The 20,810-nt window shown below is 41.6% G+C and overlaps 1 protein-coding gene across 1 annotated transcript in view; it reads right to left on the bottom strand.

Annotated features, from left to right (window-relative positions):
* Positions 1-605: 605 nt before the first annotated feature.
* The window catches only part of LOC140464359 (myosin-16-like), a 74,601-nt gene continuing 54,396 nt past the window's right edge, over positions 606-20,810 (bottom strand). The window contains exons 33-44 of the mRNA XM_072559318.1: positions 19,270-19,466; positions 17,731-17,863; positions 16,301-16,517; positions 13,577-13,713; positions 11,452-11,555; positions 10,955-11,147; positions 10,192-10,395; positions 5,937-6,062; positions 5,311-5,481; positions 4,354-4,554; positions 2,638-2,854; positions 606-930 (exon numbers count right to left, since the gene is read on the bottom strand). Coding sequence (XP_072415419.1) covers positions 2,663-2,854; positions 4,354-4,554; positions 5,311-5,481; positions 5,937-6,062; positions 10,192-10,395; positions 10,955-11,147; positions 11,452-11,555; positions 13,577-13,713; positions 16,301-16,517; positions 17,731-17,863; positions 19,270-19,466 — 1,875 coding nt within the window. The 3' untranslated portion in view covers positions 606-930; positions 2,638-2,662. The remainder of the gene's footprint in view (positions 931-2,637; positions 2,855-4,353; positions 4,555-5,310; positions 5,482-5,936; positions 6,063-10,191; positions 10,396-10,954; positions 11,148-11,451; positions 11,556-13,576; positions 13,714-16,300; positions 16,518-17,730; positions 17,864-19,269; positions 19,467-20,810) is intronic.

Below are 20,810 nucleotides of genomic sequence, written 5' to 3'. Positions count from 1 at the left end.
GGATAGAGTGAATAGGCAAAGTCTTTTCCCTGGGATCAGGGAGTCCAGATCTAGAGGGCATAGGTTTAGGGTAAGAGGGGAAAGATATAAAAGAGACCTACGGGGCAATGTTTTCACACAGAGGGTGGTACGGGTATGGAATGAGCTGCCAGAGGAAGTGGTGGGGGCTGGTACAATTGCAACATTTAAAAGGCATTTGGATGGGTATATGAATAGGAAGGGTTTGGAGGGATATCGGCCGGATGCTGGCAGGGGTCGGACTAGATTGGGTTGGGATATCTGGTCAGCGTGGACGGGTTGGACTAAAGTGTCTGTTTCCATGCTGTACATCTTTATGACTCGATGACTCAATTAAACATATTTAATCTGGCTGACCGGTTGCCTTGCAGCATCTGATGCATGCAGTAGCTCCCAATGCAGCTTATTAGGTCTTCATTATGCCCTTCCTCAAGTACATAGCAACATATTTTATTATCATACTATGACTGTCTTTTACTAGTCATCTAATGCTGGTCAGAGCAACATTTGAAAAATGATTTTAATTTCTATGAATCAAAATCCAAAAATTCCTGTTGAATGAACACAAAAAAACAAATGCACAGAGCTCATTGCTGCACTATACATTTATTTGGTTAATTGAGGTGCACAGGTATTTACACAATCAGCCAGGTTATACATCAAACTGCACACTCTATCCTTGACTTGAGGGAGCAAACTTCCTCTCCAACTGTCAACATTACCAGAACAGATTGTTTCCCAGTCTACCAGATAGAAGACAGTGTACCTCTTCAAATTAGCTCAACAATTGGGTATTACTATTGCTTTATTTTTGCAGCTTTTCACTGCTAAATATTTTAATACCCTTTGAAAAGATTGGAAGATGTTTTGGAGATATTGTCTTCAATGAAGGATTGGAAGAGATGCATAACCCTGAAAGGAAATTAAACAAATTAAGTTTGATGAAAATCTCTTCGGCATCAAAATCAATAAATTACTCAATAACTTATAATACTTCTAAAATTTTACGTTTTTTTTCTCTCCTTTATTGGCCCTGAGCTTCATGGATCTTTGACAGGAATCTAAAATTTCTAGGTGAAAAATGAAAAATGGCAATCTAGCATTGAGATGGTCACATGATACAATAGTAATAGAGTCGTTGACTAATCATAACAATCAATTTAAATTAATTGACAACATATGTAGATATGAAGTGAAGAAAACTCCAATGATGGACAAGCTTACAGTACTTCCTGATACTTGGATGGTCAGTGTGTAAGGGACATAAGATGACTGAGCCAGTGACGTGTAGCTGGGCAGCAAGTGAGGTGGAGAGAGAATATAGACCAATTTTCATCTTGTTTGTTCAGTCATGGGCCTTATAATTAATCCGTATGTTCTCCTGAAACAATACAGCTGGACAAAAAGGAATAACTCGCATTTCTAAAGCACCTTTCATGACCTCAGGAAATCTTAAAACTTTTCCCAGCCAATAATCTTTTGAGGTGTAGTCACTGGATTGACCACAGGAAATGTAACACTGAATGGTCTCATGTCAATTGAGAGGTAAAAGAGCATAAGGTATTTTTTATTACATGATAATGGAAATAGCAGATCAGATGACCTAAAATATTTACTCTGTTTCTCTCTGTGCACTTGCTTTCAAAACTGCTCAATCTTTCCAGTATTTTCCATGTTAGTTTGACTCCCAGCTTTCAGAGTAGCAGAACAAAGGTTACTTCATTCATGTGATGAGGGAATAAATATCAAGCAGGACATATAGGGATTATACACCTGAACTTCTTCCAAATAATGCAGTTCTTCATATCTAGCTGGTTAACATTACACCTGAAAGACATCACCTCCACTGTGTAGCCTTCCCTCAGTGTGACACAGAAGAGACAAGTCTCTGAAACCATGACCTTCTGAGGGTTTGGTTTTAACTCTGTATGAACGAATGTTTTTAAATTGGTCCACAATTCACATTCACAGGGTGCTAGCTATTAATTATACAACTTAAGGTTAAGTATATAAAAGTGGAGGGCATTGATTGGATGAATCATTGAACATATATAAAGAGACACTTGTTGACACAGCTACGGAGGTAGAGTTTGGAGCTATATGTTTGTAATTTTCAACGTTGCGAATAAATCCATAACTGAGTCAGGATTGATCTCAGAGGAAGTGGTAGCGGTGGTTACAATTGCAACATTTAAAAGTTAGTTGGACAGGTAAGTGCATAGGAAAGGTTTGCGGAGATATGGGCCAAATGCAGGCAAACAGGACAAGTTCAGGAAGCCTAGTCAGCATGGACAAGTTTGGCAGAAGGGCCTGTTTCAATGCTGTTTGATGCTGTGACTCCAGCCTCCTAATTCATCTACTGGCTGTCAAGAGTTTAAGAATAACATCTGACTGTTAACTGACTCCTAATCCAAGGATTTAGAAAGTAAAATACCAGTTAAAAAAAATTATATCATTTGAGTCTGGAGAACCTAGCAACATTGTTGCAAAGGGGCTATCCTCAGAGATATGTGACTAGCCAGGAAAAATGTTGAAGCAAAAACACATCAAAAGTCATAAGGGCAATCAATTTTGAATATTAATCTTCAATTTGGACACAATCAGAAAATTTGAAGTTACCAGCCAAGTTGGAGAAAGCATGGGTCTACTCCTCTGTGGTGGATTTGGAAGACACCTGGATGACCTCGACGGTGCTGAAGCCTTTGCTTGCAGAGACACGGTTCCTGGTGCGGAGTTTGTTCAGCGCACACTCGGCCATTCCAGCTCTTTCCTCGGCATCATCCAGCTCGTGCACAGTTTTCCTGTATTTTGCCAGGCTCTGGTTAGCCTGTTCCTCCTGTGAAAGTGACAGCAAAGAAATGCTGTGAGTGGCATAGTCGATGTCAGGCTCTTTCTGTCACAAACAACGCGAACTAAAATGGAGAATCTTTCGCAAATTACTTCTTTGGCAATTTACTTCTTATGAGAAATGTTACTCCTTCCTGAGAAATTAGTACACCCTCCCAATGAGAGACCAGTGAAATTCCCGGGAAGGTGGCAAACACATGGTCCTGCACTGTCTACCATGACTTTCTTCACTGTCCTGGAAGGAGTGGAATTTCCAATCCAAATGCTATAGGAGGTAAATGACAGCTGGAGTTCAGAATGCCCAAATTTCTTGCTCGGGTTAACTTCTCGCTGAAGCTGTTGGTAGGCTGAGTGGAAAACTCCACTATCTTCCACAAGCAAGCCCTGCCAGTGAAGTCTAGGGCAAGAAAGTGACCTTGATCTTTGCAGAATCATCAGGTTTAGAAAGTAAAGAGTGGGTATGTTAATTCCCTTTAAGTAAGTGCTGGTGCAAAGTTTGTGCAGGAGAAACTCTAGCATGGTAAGTACTAGCGAGCATTACCAGGTACCCTAGCAACACTCCTGCAGTTCTGGAGAAGGGTCACTGGATTTGAAATATTACCTCTGCTTTCTCACCACAGATGCTGCCAGACCTGCCGAGTTTCTTCAGCAATTTCGGTTTTTGCTTCAGATCCTCCAGCATCTGCAATTCTTGGTTTTATTTTCTCCCAATATTCCTGTCTGCTTGGCAACTCAATGAATTTCAGGGTCTCTAGTTATTCCAGAGACCAAAGATAAACAGCTGTCAAAGTTGAGGCCATGATTTTAAAAATACACTGTGTTTGGAATCATTGATGGCTGTCTCCAGTTCAAAATGTGTAATCGACCAGACAGCTTTCTAATCGTTAGTTTGAAATTTAGATTACTTGAAGAGTGTGTTCTGCATTCTCCGAATATTCTGTTATGAGATGTAGTTGGGTTGTTAACAATGAACGCACACATTTCCCACAACAACAGCCTGTATCTTTAAACAGAACAATTCCTGAAGGTGCAATTAATTCATTCATCAGTGCGGTGCCCAAAAGCAGGTTGTTGGCTTCTGATCTTCTCTTACTTCATCCTTGGTGGTTTTGGTTTTTGACACTGCTACTCCCACTCTCAGGGGCAGTATGAGGAGCCTCTCCCCAGGTACAGTATACCTCAGCCCATGCTTTAACATTATCCTACACCATCTTGTGGCAATCTAAGCTAACTGCGTGCCCCACCTTATTGCCACCACAAAGGTTAATAAAAACAAAGCTGAATGAAAAATATGGATGCGAGACAAGGGAAGAAATCTTAGAAGGTCTAAATCTAAAATTTGACAGAATCTTAAATGAAAAAAGAGGGAGTTGGAGAGCCACAGGAATTGAGTGAGGAACTTTCAGAGCAAGTTCATTCTGAATGATGATATGAATTGCCCCCCCCGCCTTCTTTTGTTAGCTGTTGTTAGGTCAATGCGACACTTACAGACTCCTCAATCTGCCTCTTGTAGCTCTTCAGCTTGTTCTGCAGTTTCTCCACCAGTTCCTGCATACGCTGGTTGGTTTTGTGATCTTCCTCAGTCTGGAAGATTAGCTCCTTCAGCCGCCGCTCATTTTTGCGGAGATTCTTCACTGTTTCAACATGGCGTTTCTGCTCAGAGTCCAGCTCAGATTCCAGTTCCTTAATCTAAAACCCAGCAAAGAAATATTACATAAATACCATGTTTTTCATTTGACAAGGATAACCGTGAAAATTAAGACTAGGTTGACTAGAAAGAAAATAAAGGAAGGAAGATTTGCATTTATGTAGCACCTTTATGACCTTAAGCTGTCCCAAATCTCTTTCCAGTCAATATCGAAAACATTGCATCTAAACAAGTGATAACTATTTCTCAGGACCAATAGGATCATGCATTCTAACTAGCAGGACAGCTTTATCTTGCACTAAATATTCTGGAATTCTTTCAATCCAATCTAAATCTTCCTTTATAGCTAAATATATTTGATTAGGTAATAACTTATATTTACCCCAAAAGTCTATTAATTTCAATTGAGGGCTAGAAACAGATCTACAGCAGGAAAGGAGGACGCTGATCGATTGGTATGGACTTTCATTGATCGAGGCATTGCGAAGGGAATGCAGAAAGATATGGCTGCCCCCTAAGTTGTTGGTTAATAGGAAAAGGCACAATGTGTGGCCATGTTATTTCTGCCTGGAAAGGACAGTATCCTGCATATGAAAGTATGCAGTTTCTTGCAAATATACAAGTCACATTGTGGATATATTGCATTGTAAAACTATTAACATACAAATTACATGGATTACGGAATCATTTTACTTCCCTTTAACATCTTATGTGCAATAGAATAACAGGGTCTAAAGGTGAACTATCTCTTTGGTAACCCAGGTCGACATCAATCCTTATTCGACTGCTCTCCTCACCTTTGCCTCCAGTTTCTGGATGATACGCCGGCCACCCTTTAGGGCTTGTTGTTCAGCTTCTTCCAGCTTCAGTTGCAAATCCTTGATTTGAATCTCAAAGTTCTTCTTTATCTTTTCCAGGTGCATGCAGTGTTCTTGTTCTTGGTGCAGTTCCTCAGTCATACGGGCAGCCTAGTTAAACAGAAGAGAGAAAGTAATAGCCTACATTTTACACATATCCTGGTTGAACCAAAATGTATCATTCAAGAGATCGACTTCAGTTTAAATGTTTCAGCAGCAAGTGTTCTCTACAAACTATACAAGGAGGTGTCAGAAGCAAGAAATTGGTCATCTAGATTCAACATTGTGATCTTTAAAAACATTCAGCGTGCCATGTTCAATGTAACTCAATATCATAATTATAAAATAACAATAACACTGTCGTGGACCAATTATTTCATTTTTAAATTCACAGCCAAAAGACTGAAGACGTCCAATTCTCACTTGGATGGAAATAAAAGTTTCATATGCTTTACTTACAAATTAATTAGCCTGAGTAAAATTATGTCATATGGATAAGACGTGAATATTTTCTCAGCAGACAAGAACATTTAAGTTGTGCAATGATCCAAGTTGTATAAACCTACATCACTCATGGCCTTCTTTGCCTTCTCATCAGCAGAACGGAACTCATGGATCAGTTCTTCATGTTCATTTGTGAGTGACTGAAGATCCCCTTCCAGCTTACGTTTGTAAGTCACCAAAGTACTATTCTAAAGGAAAAGAGAATAAGAAATTTGAACAGCCACAATTCATTCTGCCCAGTTTGATCAGCTGACCATAATAAATAAAGAACTTGTCCCGGTCTGATTCCCATTTACCCCATCTCTTCCACCTTCTTCATTGATACATCGTTCTTCAGGGCCTGAGCTAATATAGAGTCATAGAATCATACAGCTTGGAAACAGTCCCTTTGGTCCAGCCCATCTATGCCGACCATAAATTCCTACCTGATCTCGTCTCATTTGCCAGCACTTGGCCCATTTCCCGCTAAACCTTTCCTAATCAAATACCCATTCAAATGCCTTTTAAATGTTAGGAGAAAGTGAGGACTGCTGATGCTGGAGGTCAGAGTCAAAAAGTATGGCACTGGAGAAACACAGCAGGCCAGACAGCATCTGAGGCACAGGAGAAATGACACTTCGGGCATAAGCCCTTCATCGGGAATGTCTTATGCCCAAAACATCGATTCTACTGCTCCTCAGATGCTGCCTGATCTGCTGTGCTTTTCCAGTGCCACACTTTTCGACGTTTAAATGCTGTAATTGTACCCGCCTTCAGCACTTCCTCGGGCAGCTTATTCCATGCATACACCACCCTCTGTGTGAAAAGTTACCCCTCAGGTCTTGCCCCTCTCACCTTATAAACCTATGCCCTCTAGTTTTTGACTCCTCCACCCTAGGAAAAAGACCTTGGCTATTCACCCTAACCATGCTCCTCATGATTTTGTAAACCTCTATAAGGTCACCCCTCAGCCTCCAATAATCCAGAAAAAAAGCCCCAGCCTATACAGCCTCTCTCTGTATAACTCAAACCCTCCAGTCCTGGTAACATCCTTGTAAAGCTTTTCTGCACAATCTCAAGTTTAACAATATTCTTCATGTAGAAGGGCAACCAGAATTGTACGCAGTATTCTCAAAGTAGCCTTACCAATGTTCTGTGCAGCTGCAACATCATATCCCAATTCCTATATTCAGTGTTATGACCAATGAAAGCAAGTGTGCCAAATACTTTCTTTACCACCTTGTATTCCTGCAACTCCATTTTCAAGGAACTATGCACCTACACCCCTTGGTCTCTTTCTTTGACAACACTCCCCAAGACCTACCATTAAGTGTATAAGTCCTGCTCTGATTTGCCTTACCAAAATGCAACACGTCACGTTTATCTAAATTAAACTTCATCTGCCACTCCTCAGCCCATTGCTCCATCTGATCAAGGTCCATTGCACTCTGAGATAATCTTCACCAGTTTCCTCATTTCCCCATCCCCCTACCTTATCCCAGATCCAGCCTCCCAACTCGGCACCGCCCCCATGACCTGTCCTACCCGTACATCTGCTCCACCCTCCTGTTTAACCTATCACCATTACCCACACCTCCATCTACCTATCACACTCTCAGCTCCCTTTCCCCCCAGCCCCACCCACCCCTCACATTTATCTCTCTACCCCTGAGGCTCCCAGATTCATTCCTGATGAAGGACTCTTGCCGAAACATCGATTTTCCTGCTCCTCAGATGCTGCCTGACCTGCTGTACTTTTCCAGCACCACACTCTTGACTCTAATCTTCTTCACTCTCCACTACACCACATATTTTGATTCCACCTGCAAACTTACTAACCATACTATGTTCACATCCAAATCATTTATATAAATGACATAAAGCAGTGGACCCAGCACCAATCCTTGTGGCACACCACTGGTCACAGGCCTCGAATCTGAAAAGCAACCCTCCATCACCACCTTCTGTGTCCTACCTTTGAGCCAATTTTGTATTCAAGTGGCTAGCTCCCCGGATCCCATGTGATCTAATATTACTAACCAGTCTACCATGTGGAACCTTGTCGAACATGCTGCTGAAGTCCATACAGACAACGTTAATCGCTCTGCCTTCATCAATCATCTTTGTCACCTCTTCAAAACACTCAATCCAGTTAGTAAGACATGATTTGCCATGCACAAAGCCATGCTGACTATGCCTAGTCAATCCTTGCCTTTCCAAATGCATGTTAATCCTGTCCCTCAGAATCCCCTACAATAACTTATCCATCCCTGATGTAAGGCTCACTAAACCATAGTTCCCTGGCTTTTTCTTACAGCCTTTCTTAAATAATGGTCCCACATTAGCTAACCTCCAGTCTTCCAGCACCCCACCTGTGGCTATTGATGATATAAATATCTCAGCAAAGGGCCCAGCAATCTCTTCCCTAGTTTCCTAGAAAGGTCCGAGTAACACTTGATCAGGTCCCAGGATTTATCTAGCTTTATGCATTTTAACATCTCCTCTTGTGTAATATAAACTCTTTTGAAGACATCACAATTTATTTCGCAAATTCCCTAGCTTCCACAGTCCTTCTCCACAATAAATACAGACATAAAACATTTGTTTAGTATCTCACCCATCTCCTGTGGTTCCACACATAAACAGCCATGTTAATCTTCGAGGGGCCCTATTCCCTCTCTAGTTACTGTTTTGTCCTTAATGTATTCATAGAATCCCTTTGGATTCTCCTTAACTCTATTTGGCAATGTTATCTCATGTCCTCGATAGCCCTCCTGATTTCCCTCTTTTGGATACTCCTACTCCCCTTGTACTCCTCTAGGAATTCATTCAATCCCAGCTGTTTATACCTGATATATGCCTGTTTCTTTTTCTTGACCAAAGCATTAAGTTCTCTAGTCATCCAGCATTCCCTACACCAATCAGCTTTGTCCTTCACTCCCACTTCCCAACCATCCTTTTTCCTGCAAATAGCCTCCCCCAATCAACTTTTGAAAGTTCCTGTCTCATACTGTCAAAATTGGCCTTACTTCAATTTAGAACTTTAACTTTTTGATCAGTTCTATCCTTTTCCATAACCATTTTAAAACCAATAGAATAATGATCACTTGCCCCAAAGTGCTCCCCCACTGACACCACACTCACCTGCCCTGTCTTATTTTCCAACAGAAGGTCAAGCTTTGTTCCTTCTCTAGTAGTCACATACTGAATGAGAAAGATTTCTTGTACACACTTGACAAATGCCTCCCCACCTAAGCCCTGAATGCTATGACACTCCCAGTCTATATTTGGACAGTTAAAATCCCCTACCATTACAACTCTTATTATTCTTGCAGATATCAGAGATCTCTTTACATATTTGCTTCTCAATTTCCTGCTGACTACTGGGCAGTCTGTAGCACAATCTCAATAAAGTGTTCATCCCTTTCTTATTTTTGAGTTCTACTCATATAACTTCATTCAATGATCTCCCAGGAGTATTCTCTCTATGTACGCTGTAATGTTATCCCTAACCAAACACACCACTCCCCCTCCCTCTTTTGCCTCCCTTTCTATCCTTTCTGGAGCAACTACACCCCGAAACATTAAGCAGCCAGTCCTGCTTATCCCTGAGCCACGTCTCTGTAATTACTATGATATCCCAGTCCCATGTTCCCAACCGTGCCCTGAGTTCATCTGCCTTACCTATCAGGCCTCTTGCTTTAAAATAAATGTAGTTTAACTTTCCTTGTTTTCTGCCAAGCTCTTATCTGCCTTAATTATTGGACTTGCTCCCCCTATCTACTGAACCAGCCTCAGCCTTTTATCCCCTTTACTAGTTTAAAGCCTCCCGTGTAGCACCATCCATCCAGCAAGGATATTGGTCCCCTTCCAATTCAGGTGGAACCTGTCCCTCTTAAACAGGTCATTTCTATTCCGAAGAGATCTCAATGGTCCAACAATATTAATTTATTATAACGTTTCACAAAGTAGTAAGGGGACTTAATCTCAAACTCAGAAAAGCAAATGTATCACATCAGAATTATGCTCCCATTTTCCACAGTGAATTTGAGAATCTAATGTTAACTTGTAGCCAATCTTGTCTGGCAGATCTGTATAATTTAAGAACAATACAGGGATTGTTCAGAATGATTTTAGTAATGACTCATGTAGAGAGAGTAACAAAGAGATTTTGAAACAATCAATAGTCTGGATTCTAAAGTGCTTCATAAAGATATTATGATGGTGGAACATTATTGCATGTCTTGATATGAAAGTCTTTTGCTACTTTAAAAATATTGATCCATCCTTTTTAATGAGCACTCTTTAATCATTTGGGTCTGTGTCTCCAGTAGTTACCTGTACATTGAGTTCATTGTATCGTTCAGTTATTTCTACCAACTCTTGTTCTATGAGCTTGCGGGATCGTTCACTGGATTCCAGGGTGTTGCGAAGTTCCTCCAGCTCTGTCTGCAGAAGGCTAATACGTCGTTCTGATAGATTAAACTGTTCTCGCAGCTCCTCATGTCTACGTGCATCCTCATCCATTTGAGCTTGTGTATCCTGAGGCAGCAAGAAAGACAGCAGTAAGATTGTTGAGTGCACCAAAATTAACTGGCTGACTTTTAGTCAGGCAACAGCTTGATTAAAGAATAACAGTTTTTCAATCATTGCATGACCTCACTTGTCTCTAGTACCTACATTCTAATGGCCCACTGAAATCTCTGCACTCCTCTGACTCTGCACTCTCGTGCTTCTCCAAATACCTTGGTTGCATTATTTTCTATCCAGACCCTAAACTCTGACATTTTCTCTCTGTCTGTTTTAAGACCTCCTTGTGTGTCTTAATCCTTCTTTTGATTTATTTGTTTTCTTTGGATAATATTGTTGCAATGAGCCTTGAAACTGTTTTGTACTTTAAGAACAGCGTAAAAATGCAATTGCTATCTATTTTTAATCCTACCATAGTCAAGAAACCTTTAAATGTATAGAGTTGCATCTAGCTCATCCCAATTATCTCAATCCTTCTCTTTACCTCTTTAACATGAAACCACCAGCCTTCCTAGCAAGACAAGATTATAATAATGTTGTAATCAAACAAAAGACTCTAACCCATCTGTACCTTGAGTTGTTGCTGCAGTTTCTTCAGGGTTTTAACCAACTCGGCGTTGTTTTTGTTTGCATGTTCCAGTTGGATCTCCATCTCATTTACATCAGCTTCCATTTTCTTCTTCAGCCTGAGTGCCTCAGCACGGCCCTTGGTCTCAACTTCTAAGCTGGCCTGCAGTGATTCAATGGCACGCTGGTGGTTCTTCCTGTAAATTCATGGAGAAAGGTGTCAGAAATCTTATTAGCAGTGATCATCAGTGGCAAAATGTCATGGAGGCATCTTTACCCAAATCCATGCAACCACCTTCTTTGTTGAGAAAGAAAACTGCTGCGACAGGGGAGGCACTGAATATGAAATTGATACTGTTATAGTGAAGGCAAGTTTTAATTCTCATTGTCGAAGTCATTAATGCAGAGATTAATTCTAAAACATGGTGTAATATTTTAGCTTAAATCAAAATCAGTTTGTTTGAAAGGCGCAGACCGACAGGATTTCATCGCAGTGCGTACCTTGTGGCTTCAAATTCCTCTTCTTTCTCATGGATTCTCCTCTCAATGTCTGCCTTCACCTGGGCCAACTCCAGCTGAATCCGCACCACTTTGGCCTCCTCTGCCTAAAGACAACAAAACAACCAAATCCAGTCAGCCCAGAAAGGTATTGTTCACTGAATCAAGAAACAAACAACTGGAACTTGCTTCGAGGTGTGACCAATAAAATTAAGTCTCTGGGGTCCTATAAATAGAGGCAAATAAGGAAATTGAGCCACAAGGTCAGAATCTGAAGTGTGATCAACAGTTTGGCTGAAAACTGAGGAAGATGGAGAGTTCCAGAAAAGAAGGCTAAAAACTGTTCCCACATTAGTCAGCTGAAGAAGTTTAGGGTGAATGCAAGCCTGGATTCTTAGGAATGCAGTACGATGTGGAGCTGGAAACAATTATAGAATGGTATTATTTCCCAGGTAGGTAGAAGATCACTTATCGCTTAAATGTGACTTAAAACTTGACTGGGTCATGGCATTACTGTGTTCATGAGATACTGGTCTATTGTTGTGCAGAACATTTAGCATTTACAACTTTGTACTGTTGCATTCTGTCCACTCAATAGAACAGTCAACTGATGTGACAGTCCAACAAAGGATAATAATACAGAAATTGCTGGAACAGCTCAGCATGTTTGGTAGCATCTGTGAAGAGAAATCAGTGTTAATGTCTCAGGCCCAATGACTCTTCCTCAGAACTGATTGTAGCTAGGAAAATGTTGGTTTTTATACAGAAGATAAAGCAGGGGGAGGGGGGTAAGAAGTAAATAATATGTGGGGATTCTCCTTATCCCCTTGCCCCACTCTATCTTCTGCATAAAAACCGACATTTACCTAGCTACCATCAGTTCTGAGGAAGGGTCATCAGACCCGAAACATTAATACAGATTTTTCTTCACAGATGCTGCCAGACCTGTTGAGCTTTTCCAGTGATTTCTGTTTTTGTTTCTGATTTATAGCATCTGCAGTTCTTTTGGTTTTTATTCAGCAATGGATAATATGGTTTACAAGTTTACCCACTTGTGCCCTTCACCCACGAAACTAGCCAATTAGCACATGTACATCACAAAGCTTAGCATCAATGCAAAACTGTGTGTCGGACCCTGAAATATTTCCCAAATTCATTACAATGAAATGCTATCCACCTGGGATCCTCACTCTAATTAGTTCTGAAGTCAGTTCTAATTTTGTTTTTGATACTTAAAAGACCTCTTCAATCATAGATTAGATCCCCTACAGTGTGGAAACAGGCCCTTTGGCCCAACCAGTCCACACCGACCCTCCGAAGAGTAACCCACCCCGACCCATTTCCCTCTGAATAATGTACCCAACACTATGGGCAGTTTAGCATGGCTAATTCACCTGACCTGCACATCGTTGGACTGTGGGAGGAAACCGGAGCACTCAGAGGAAACCCACGCAGACATGGGGAGAATGTGCATACTCCACACAGACAGTCGCCCAAGGGTAGAATCGAACCTGGGATCCTGGTGCTGTGAGGCAACAGTGCTAACCACTGAGTCACCATGCCGCCCCATGATAGAGCATTCCTCTGGAGCAGGTGAAACTTGAAACTGGGCTGAGATTGTGGTGTTGGAAAAGCACATCCGGTCAGGCAGCATGCGAGGAGCAGGAGGGTCGATGTTTCCTGATGAAGGGCTTATGTCCAAAACATTGATTCTCCTGCTCTTTGGATGCTGCCTGATCTGCTGTGCTTTTCCAGCACCACACTCTCGATTCTGCAGTCCTCCTTGAATCTGGGCCACCTAGCTCAGAGGTATGGACACTACTACAGCACCACAAGAATCCATATGAAGTCAGGTCTAAGTCAGATTTTGGATCCAATTCATATATAGACAAAAGATGTTAGTGTTGTCACAAAGTAATCCAGTTTTGTGAATGATTGAACAAACCTGTAACCCTTGCTGGTTCAAAATGATCAGCAAATGATATGTGCTTGTCTGGTGCTTACTTTGGACAAATGCACATTTGGAGCAGTTCCCAAGCTGTGCTCATCCTTCCTATAATATGAAATCCATTTTTATTGTAACTGGATCATTTGATCTGAGTGATATTCACTGAATCAGAGTCCATACCTCCAGTGAACTTTCAGCCTCTTCCAGAGCTATTTGCAGCTCATCCCTTTGAACTTCCAGCTTTTTCTTCAATTTCTGTAGCTCGTGCACACTCTTTCCACCCTCAGTAAGCTGGTCCACCAGTTCCTTAATCTCATCTAAAAGATCACAGAAAATTGCACAGTGAAATTTGAGTGAAGTAATTGTTCAAATCAAAATTCTAATCATGGGAGAAATCAGGCTTTTGGAAAATATTGGACGTCACTTTCCTTAATTTCTGTTTGAAAAAGCGTGAAATTGTCAAAATAATGTGTCTTAAATGGACAGACCTGTCAGTGAGCTAGTCTATGATATGAAGTATTACTGATTTTGAGTCAGCACAATAGTGTCAGGTGGGTGATAACAAGTTGGCAGCCTGTTTCTGTGCCTGTAAAACCAATAGAAATGATGATCTTAGCAACACATTTTACACTTTTGCACAACAACTAAATCACCCCAGTGACTTCATATGGGTTCTTGTGATGGGCAGCGTGGTGGCTCAGTGGTTAGCACTGCTGCCTCACAGCACCAGGGACCAACGTTCGATTCCTGCCTCGGGCAACTATCTGTGTGGAGTTTGCACATTCTCCCTGTGTCTGTGTGGGTTTCCTCCGGGTGCTCTGGTTTCCTCCCACAATCCAAAGATGTGCAAGTTAGGTGAATTGGTCATGCTAAATTGCCCATAGTGTTAGGTGCATTAGTCAGGAGTAAATATAGAGTAGGGGAATGGGTCTGGGTGGGTTACTCTTTGGAGGGTCTGATGGATTTGCTGGGCTGTATGGCTTGTTTCCATACCATAGGGAATCTAATCTAATCTAATCTAATTCACGTGACGATAATGGAATCTATTGTGATACTGACTAAGTTGCAGCCTTGGCAAGAACATATGAATTAAGGACACAAACAGGCCACTTGGCCATTAAAGCCTCCTCTGCCATTCAATACTATCATGGCTGATCTGATTATTCCGTATTCCTGTTTGTTCCCCGTAACCTTTCACTCCTTTGCCTAACAAAAATAAATCTCTGCCTTAGCAATATTCAAAGACTCTGCTTCTGTCCTCTTTTGAGGAAGACGAAGTCTCATGTCCCTCTGAGAGAAAATATTTCATGTTGTCTCAATTTTAAATGGGCGCATCCTTATTTATTTGAAGCAATGACCCCCCAAATTCCAAATTCTCCCATAAAATGAAATAACCTCTCCACATTCACTCTGTCAAGATCGTATATGTCATTAAAACACTTCACACAGTATAAAACAATATAAAATATGGTAAATTTGACCCTGGTATTGTGAAGTGAGTTATTCAAATATTGAAGCTCCTTGCTGTGATACTTATTAATAAGTCATGGCCTTTGGAGCATCATTGTTTGTGGTTCTGTCAAAATCAAAGTATCAAGGTAAACAGCTTCTGTAACTTATTGCATTGCGATAGGATTGGCAGAAGGAAAAAAATAGCAAAGTTAAAATATTTTAATTTTGAAAACCAAGAACTGAAATGACTTTATTTTGCTCAGTTGTGATAGCTGATTCATGCATTAGGAGACATTGGTGAGGCCTCTTCTGGAATACTGTGGCCAGTTCTGGTCTTCCATTTACAGGAAGGATATTATCAAACTGGAGGGAGTTCAGAAGAGATTTATCAGGATGTTGCCGGGTATGAAAGGTTTGCGTTATAAAGAAAGGCTGGATGGTATGGGTCATTGTTCACTGGAGCATAGGATATTGAGATGCTACCTGATAGAAATTTATAAAATAATGGGAGGTATAGAGAGAGTTAATGGTCTTTTCCCTAGGATGGGGAATTCAAGACTGAAGGACACACTTTGAAGGTGAGAGGAGAGAGATTTAAAAAAGACATGAGAGGCGAATGTTTTACGCAGAGGGTGGTTCACTTGTGGAATAAACTTCCTGAGGAAGTGGTAGATGTGGATACAATTGCAACATTTAAAAGCCATTTGGATAAGTACATGAATGGGAAAGGTTTGGGGGGATGTGGGCCAGGGGCAGGCAGATGGGTTTAATTTAATTTGGGATTATGTTTGGCATGGACTGGTTGGACCAAAGGATCTGTTTTCATGCTGTATGGTTCTAAGACTGTATTAAATTTTGCTGTTTTATATAGTCAATCTGTTTCAGGGCTGAATCATAAGTGTAATGTTTGGTGGCAAAAATTGATTGAGGAATAATGACTTCAGCAAAATTTTAGCAAGTTGTTTATGTTTTCAGATAATGTTAGAAAATATGAAACATGTTGTTCATCTGTGAGATATAAGGAAACATTTTTCTGCCACATCACAATAGTCCTGCTAAACAAAGTGAAAGAATGTTGTATATGTATTCTGCATGTAATCATGTGTGTGTGTGTATGCGTCTATGTATGTGAAGGAGCACGCGTGTGTGTGTGTGTGAGTGACAGGGAGAGCGTGTGTATGTGTGTGTGTGTCTGTTTGTGTATGACTGATAGAGAGAAAGTGTGTGTGTTGTGTCTGCCTGAATGTAAACTTTGCATCTGCATGTTTGTGTAATTGTGTGCATGTCTCTACGTAACCTTTTGTGTGTGTCTACATGCGAGATGTAAGCTATTAATCCAACGTAGTTCTGTTTAATTTGTGTTGAGTAGTAAAAGGACTTCTGAATACTTAGGGATGGCAAAATGTTGTCTTCAGTTATGAAAAGGTTTTATGATGAATGACAGATTCCCACCTTGGAGATTTTTATTGTCCTTCTTCACAGTCTCGAGTTGCTCAATACTCTCTTCATAAACTGTTCTCAATTTAAACACTTCTGTTACGTAGCTCCTGCATTCCTTTTGTGAGCTGTCAAGTTCAACTTGCAATTCTTCATATTTCTGCTGCCATTCTGACATCATTTTATCAAAAGAGCGTTGTTTTTTGTCCAAGATAGCTGCAGCAGCATTTGCCTGGAAACACACAAATTCACATCAGAGGTCAGGGCTGCACTCTAGTTGGGGCACCAGGAGTCTCAGCTTCTGGCTGGAGATCTGAGAAATGCCCAGTGTCTCTTCCAGGGGAGGCTGGCAAACCAGAGGCTAATCAGTCAGACAGAGGTCAAAGGTGGGCTTTCCCCTGGAATTAAGAGACTAGGGGTGGAAGAGCTACCCAGTGAGAGCTACCAAAGAATCACTGGCCTTTTGCTTTCAATCACATCACAATGTACAGTCCCTTCCCCACACCCTGGAGTCCTAAAATTGCAAAAGACCTATGACAAAGGTGAGAAATGATAGGAGGGGATGGGTGAGTTGGCGAGGTTGGGGACAAGGGAAGACAAAGTGGTCAGAAACAAGGGTGGTGTGTGGCTACAAGCAGGTAGTCCCCTGCCCACGTCCAATCTCTCGATCGGGCACTGATTACCTTTGGCTGAGGGACCTGACCCTGGACGTGACAAACGGCCCTTAAGGTAGCAGTTGTAGTAAACACTGCATGGGGACAAGTCTGCTTAGAACTGGGTCAATTTCAGCAGAATGAGGCTCATAGGAGGATCTTATTTGATGACTTGGGCCTCAATTGACATCAGGATGGAAGGTAGACTATGGGTCTTCCCGGCCAGAACGTAATGCTGGTGGAGTTGGGAAAGCACCATGATATAGGTATGCCAACACCCCACCTAATTAGTGGCCCTTCCCACCTCTAAGCTCAACACAACTGTGAGCAGCAGTTTTTATCCCAGACCTCTATTGTAATAGGTTCAAGCCTTGTTGGGGTGCGTGTGACTGCAATGGGTGAAATATAATGGGAATTGGAACTTATTGGGTAGCATTTTGAAAGCGTGAACCATGGACTGGACGCAGCATGGTCTTGGGATTGCCAACATATTCCTTGAGGTTTTAATACATGACCTCCAACAGCCCAACAGCCATTTTAATTGATCCTTCACTAAAATTTTAGATGTAATCAGCAAAACTGAGAAATGCAAACAATTTTTCTTTTGCACTCCTATCGTTTTTCTTCCCGGATTGTTTGAAGCAACAATGCTTGATCTTTTATTCCTGGTGACTCCAGAACAATCTCGGAATATTAGGAATCCTAACCGATCTGCGTGCACACCGTTGAACAAAGGAAGTCAATCCCATTTCTCATTCTGGGTTTCCTTTTCCATTGCTCTCTCTCCAGTACCTTTTCCAGCTCAATGGTCAAATCCTCCACCTCTCCTGTAAGTCTCTGTTTCGATTTCTCCAGGCTGGCTGCTCGTGCCTGTGCAGCCTCAGCAGCTTCCTCAGCCTCCTGCAATCTGGCAGCTAGCTTTCTCCTGTCAGTTAAAAAGCACCAGAACAGAAGATGTATCATTCAAGGATATATCAAGCAGTATGGAAGTTAAGATACTTGCACTGTTAGCTACCCTCTTGTTTAATGAGAAAGGGGATACTGTCATAGATTTGCATTGGTACAGCAACATCCTCAACCTCTGGATGTTCCAAAGAGCTCTGCAGCACTGTGTAGTCACCATTGTCATGTTGGAACTGCAGCAACTCATCTGAACACCAAAGAAACACCAGAGGTTCACCAAAGATCCTTAGACAGCACCTTCCAAACCCACGACCACCACCACCTAGAAGGACAAGGACAGCAGGTACTTTGGAACACCACCACCTGCAAGTTCCCCTCCAAACCACTCACCACTTGGAAATATACTGCTTATCCTACACAGTTGTTGGGTCAAAATCCTGGAATTCCCTCCCTACCAGTCAACCCCCAGCAAGTGGACTGCAGCAATTCAAGAAGGCAGCTCACCAGCATCTTCTCAAGGGCAAATAGGGATGGGCTATCAATGCTGGCCAGCCAGTGATACCAAAGTCCCACAAATAAATAAAAAAGAGCAAGATCCCACAAAAGCTTTCTGAAAATGACCGGGTAATCTGTTTTTAAGTTTTATGAAAAGATAAGAGGGATTAACCAGGGCACTGGGGAAGGCTCTTGAGGACTGAGATACTGAGTTATTTCTTCACTCATAGATAGGGCTGTGAACTTTTGGAATTCTCTACCTCGGACCGCTGTGGTACTCTGTCCAAGAGTATATTCAAGACTGAGATTGCGAGATTTATGGACACTGGGAGAATCAAGAGTTATGTGATATGGGCCAGAAAGTGTACTTTAAAAAATGAGTCATTAATGAAAATGGATGTATAGGCCAGCAACTGTTGCCCATTCCTAATTACCCAGAGTCTACTGCTGTGGCTCTGGAGTCAGTTGTTAGCCAGGCCAGGTAAGGACAGAAGATTTCATTCCCTCAAGGACGTTAGTGAGCCAAATGAGTTTTTAAAGCAATTGACTGTGTTAAACAGTCACCATTAGTCATCTTTTAATTCCAAAGATTTACTAATTTTAGATTTCATGATTGGTTAAGGTGAGATTTCAACCCATGGCCCTAGAACACTCGCCTATCTTTCTTGATTACTAGCTCAGTGACATTTCCATTGCAGCATCAATGTGGATTAGTTCAGGTAGAAGTTCAGTCATGAGTTTCTCAAGGGACCATATGTCCTGCCTACTTTGCATATTCCCATTTCACATTTTTCATATTGAAACGTGGCCAATTAACTGCCTGGTCATATAATAAAAACAGAAAATATTAGAAATATTCAGCAGGTCAGGTAGTATCTGTGGAGAGAAACAGAGCCAATGATTCCAACTGATGACTGTGGTCTGGTCACTCACTTTGTCTCCTCTAGCTCTTCAGTTTTCTGAATAGCGTCAGTTTCATATTTGGTCCTCCATGTTGTCACCTCACTGTTTAGTTTAGAAACAAGTCGCTGAAGCTCAGCTTTACTCTCCTGCTCTTCCTCCAATTGCTCTTTTGTTAGATCCATGTCATGTTTAGCATTGGCCAGACCCACCATTGCTCCACTTCTGGCCTGTAGTGTGATATATTACATTAGTGTTATTACTTATAATGCTGCAAAAGAATAGCAACATTTACAAAGGCTTCCTAACCAAATGTACAGTTCAGACTGTTATGCGCAAACTATAAAGAATGGGAAACTAGGTTCTGAGATTTAGAATTTTTACAGTGCAGAAGGGGGCTGCTCAGCTCATCGTGTCTACACTGGTTCTCCAATTGAGCATTGCATTTTATGCCATTCTCCTGCCTTCTCCACATAACCTAGAGCACTACTCTTTTACATCAATGTAAAAGGTAAAAAAGGGAACATCTCCGAGACACCCGCACCAATCAACCAAACCGCCCCGTGGCCCAACATTTCAACTCCCCCTCCCACTCTGCCAAGGACATGGAGGTTCTGGGCCTCCTTCACCGCCGCTCCCTCACCACCAGACGCCTGGAGGAAGAACCCCTCATCTTCCACCTCGGAACACTTCAACCCCAGGGCATCAATGTTGACTTCAACAGCTTCCTCATTTCCCCTTCCTCCACCTCATCCTAGTTTCAAACTTCCAGCTCAGTTACTGTCTCCTTGACTTGTCCGACCTGCCTGTCTTCTTTTCCACCTATCCACTCCACCCTCTCCTCCTTGACCTATCACCTTCATCTCCTCCCCCACTCACCCATTGGACTCTATGCTACTCTCTCCCCACCCCCACCCTCCTCTAGCTTATCTCTCCATGCTTCAGGCTCATTGCCTTTATTCCTGATGAAGGGCTTTTGCCCGAAACGTCGATTTCGCTGCTCATTGGATGCTGCCTGAACTGCTGTGCTCTTCCAGCACCACTAATCCAGTACATCAATGTAAAGTCTAACAGTCATCATTTTCCAGCCTGAAGGTCTTTGAATATTTCTAACTGAGAGTGAATTTCTCAAGGTACATTTGCAGTGTAAACCATTCAAAGCCTCCATCCATAGTGCATTACATTTATTACACTACATTGCATACATTACACATAGACACAAGATCATTAGTTCATCTGCTAAATCTGTTTTTAAATCTCCCAAGAAGATGAATAAAAATCTCCGGAATTTGATGGGTTAGAGAGGTTTTTTGTGTTTGCCTTTTTCTCCTCTGTTTTCAAAATTAAATGGAGATGGGATCAATTTTAACCAGTCATAAGTAATTTTTAAAATGGCTAGGTTGTAAACTGGGCTACAGATCTGTCACCACCTGTTTTATACAAACACAGCATTCAGATCGGCCCGAGAGAGTGAGGATGGACAAATTCGGTCGGGCACTTCTAATTCAGTTCTCAATGGATGTCAGTCAGAACAAAGTAAATCTTTCAAATAATATTTTAAAATGTTGTTTAGA

The sequence above is a fragment of the Chiloscyllium punctatum genome, chromosome 40, assembly GCF_047496795.1.
Source record: "Chiloscyllium punctatum isolate Juve2018m chromosome 40, sChiPun1.3, whole genome shotgun sequence".
Taxonomy (NCBI): Eukaryota; Metazoa; Chordata; class Chondrichthyes; order Orectolobiformes; family Hemiscylliidae; genus Chiloscyllium; species Chiloscyllium punctatum.
Note: the sequence above shows the minus strand (reverse complement) of the source record. Positions and strands in the feature narration are given on the sequence as shown.